At 41.0% G+C, this 2,500-nt stretch overlaps 1 protein-coding gene across 1 annotated transcript in view; it reads left to right on the top strand.

Moving 5' to 3' along the window:
- LOC119572222 overlaps window positions 1-2,500 on the top strand; it is a 52,594-nt gene that overhangs the window by 48,976 nt on the left and 1,118 nt on the right. Inside the window, exons 6-7 of the mRNA XM_037919198.1 lie at window positions 1,230-1,407; window positions 2,382-2,500. The exon at window positions 2,382-2,500 is cut by the window's right edge and continues 18 nt beyond it. Of these exons, the coding sequence (XP_037775126.1) occupies window positions 1,230-1,407; window positions 2,382-2,500 (297 nt within the window). The remainder of the gene's footprint in view (window positions 1-1,229; window positions 1,408-2,381) is intronic.

A 2,500-nucleotide genomic window follows, 5' to 3' on the forward strand; every position in this document is an offset into this window, starting at 1 on the left:
GAAAAACTAAAGTATCATGCTGTGACCACGGCGGCTCAGACATGAACCTACCGTTAAAAGAAGAAATATATATATGTATATATATATATATATATATATATATATATTATATATATATATATATATATATATATATATATATATATATATATATATATATATATATATATATATATATATATATATAATATCATATATATATATATATATATATATATATATATATATATATATATATATATATATATATATATATATATATGTGTGTGTGTGTGTGTGTGTGTGTGTGTGTGGATTCACGAGCTAGAGAAAATTCCTTCGGTTACCATTTCGAAGCTACTCTTTGTCTTCAGCTTCCTCTGACATCTAAATTCAGGCCACTAATCCTCTTTTTATGTTGAAATTTATATTTACGTTAATTTCACTCGAATTACAACTAGTTCACTCAGATTTTCACTCTCAATCACTCAGTTTCCTGTGTTTGCCTTCATAATTCTCTGTTCTCTCTCTTTCTCTTATTGTTTTTCTTTTCTTCTCATGTTCTCTTCTTTGCCTTTTTCTTTTTTTTCTTTTCTCTTCTTCCCTTCTCTTTAATTCTTTTATTTCTTCATTTCTCTTCTCTTCTCTTCTCTTCTCTTCTCTTCTCGACTCTTCGCTTCTCTTCTCTTCTCTTCTTTTCTCTTTTTTTCTTTTTTTCCTCTTCTCTTCTCTTCTCTCTCTTCTCTTCTCTTTCTTTCTTTCTTTCTTCTCTTCTTTTCTCTCTCTTCACTTCTCTCCTATCCTATCCTCTCATCTACTCTTATTTCTACTCCCCTCCTCTTTCTCTTCTTCGTCTTCTTCTTCCCCTTATACTTATTCTCCGTCGTCATCGTCGTCGTGTTCTTCTTATGTCTTCTTTTCTGATTATCCGCGAAAAGATCACTACATAATGTTCTGCCGTAAGAATTTCAAGCACAGAATCAATAATTATCACTTTTTCTTATTCTCACTTTCACTACTTTTTCTCTCCTTCCTCTTCCTGCTGTTCTCCCCCCTCCTCCTTTCTCCTCTCTTATCCTCAGTTTCTCCTCTTTCAGCTCTAATCGCCTTTATCTTCCTTCTCAACCATTCTATATTTTCTGGCCATCGTCGTCATCACATTGTCATTATAAGCGTTATCATCATTTTCGGTATAATTACCTTTCACGAACTGAATCAGAGCCGATTTTCCTGACCCCCTTCCCCCCAAGAGCCCCGCGCCCGCGTGGTGGACGAGCGCGGGACGAAGGTGCTGGAGAAGCACTACAACAGCGGCAGCATGATCGAGCTCAAGTGCGTGATCGAGAGGGTGCCCTTCCCCCCCGCCGCCGTCACCTGGCGGAGGGACGCCACGCTGCTCTCCTTCAACACCTCCAGAGGCGGCATCAGGTGAGTCCTTTTCTCCCGTCACTGTCATCTGGCGGAGGAACTCCACACTATAATGGTCTCTGATTTAAGTTACGAGAGAACCACTTTATTATCTGGCAAGTCCATACGAAGACTCAGTATCTGTTTAGCTTTATTGATGAAGAACAAACACGTAGTTTTAGAAGTTCTTAGTACCGTAGCGTCGTGGCGGAGACGAGGTCAGCTTCTACGGTGATGGGAGGAAGGTACGCGTGAGTCAAGGGCAGGACGCAGACTGATTTCTCAAGCATCCTCGCTTACTGCTCACCCTGGCCTTCTGCCCGCTTGCTTAGGGCGTGGGTGAATATCTGATGAACAGCTGCTAGGGTGAGGTCACATCCACCTACCGATTCCGATATCCTATAGATGTCACACACTCTGCTCTCCTTCAACACCTCCATTGGCGGCATCAGGTGAGTCCTTTTCGTTTTCTCGTTCAGCTCAAAAGGCGACGTCAACTGAATTATATGACCTTCGGTGCATCCAGAGGAGATACTGACTGGGTAAACTTTTTAATACTAATTATATCCAGAAACTTTGAGGTGAAGTACAGTAAACAAGCTAATTTACATTCACTTCTCGTTATCTCCTCTCTCTCTCTCTCTCTCTCTCTCTCTCTCTCTCTCTCTCTCTCTCTCTCTCTCTCTCTCTCTCTCTCTCTTCTTCTTCTTTCTCTCTTTTCTTTTCTTTCTTTCCTTTCTTTCTCTTCTCTTCTCTCTCTCTTACTTTCTCTCTCTCTCTTACTTCTCTCTCTCTCTCTCTCCCTCTCTCTCTCTCTCTCTCTCTCTCTCTCTCTCTCTCTCTCTCTCTCTCTCTCTCTCTCTCTCTCTCTCTCTCTCTCTCTCTCTCTTATATCATCACATCATTACTTTCCAAGAAAAAGATTCTGCATTACTTCAACCACTTTTCTAACGTCCTTGCCACACAAAAGCATTTCTGTCTCTTTTCCGCCGCAGCGTGAAAGGCGACCCAACCGCAGGCTTCATAAGGAGTCAGCTGTACGTACGGGAGGCTTCACCGTCAGATTCCGGGGTTTACTCGTGCTGGTACGGGAACTACACAAGAGATACTGTCA

The sequence above is a fragment of the Penaeus monodon genome, chromosome 4, assembly GCF_015228065.2.
Source record: "Penaeus monodon isolate SGIC_2016 chromosome 4, NSTDA_Pmon_1, whole genome shotgun sequence".
Lineage (NCBI taxonomy): Eukaryota > Metazoa > Arthropoda > Malacostraca > Decapoda > Penaeidae > Penaeus > Penaeus monodon.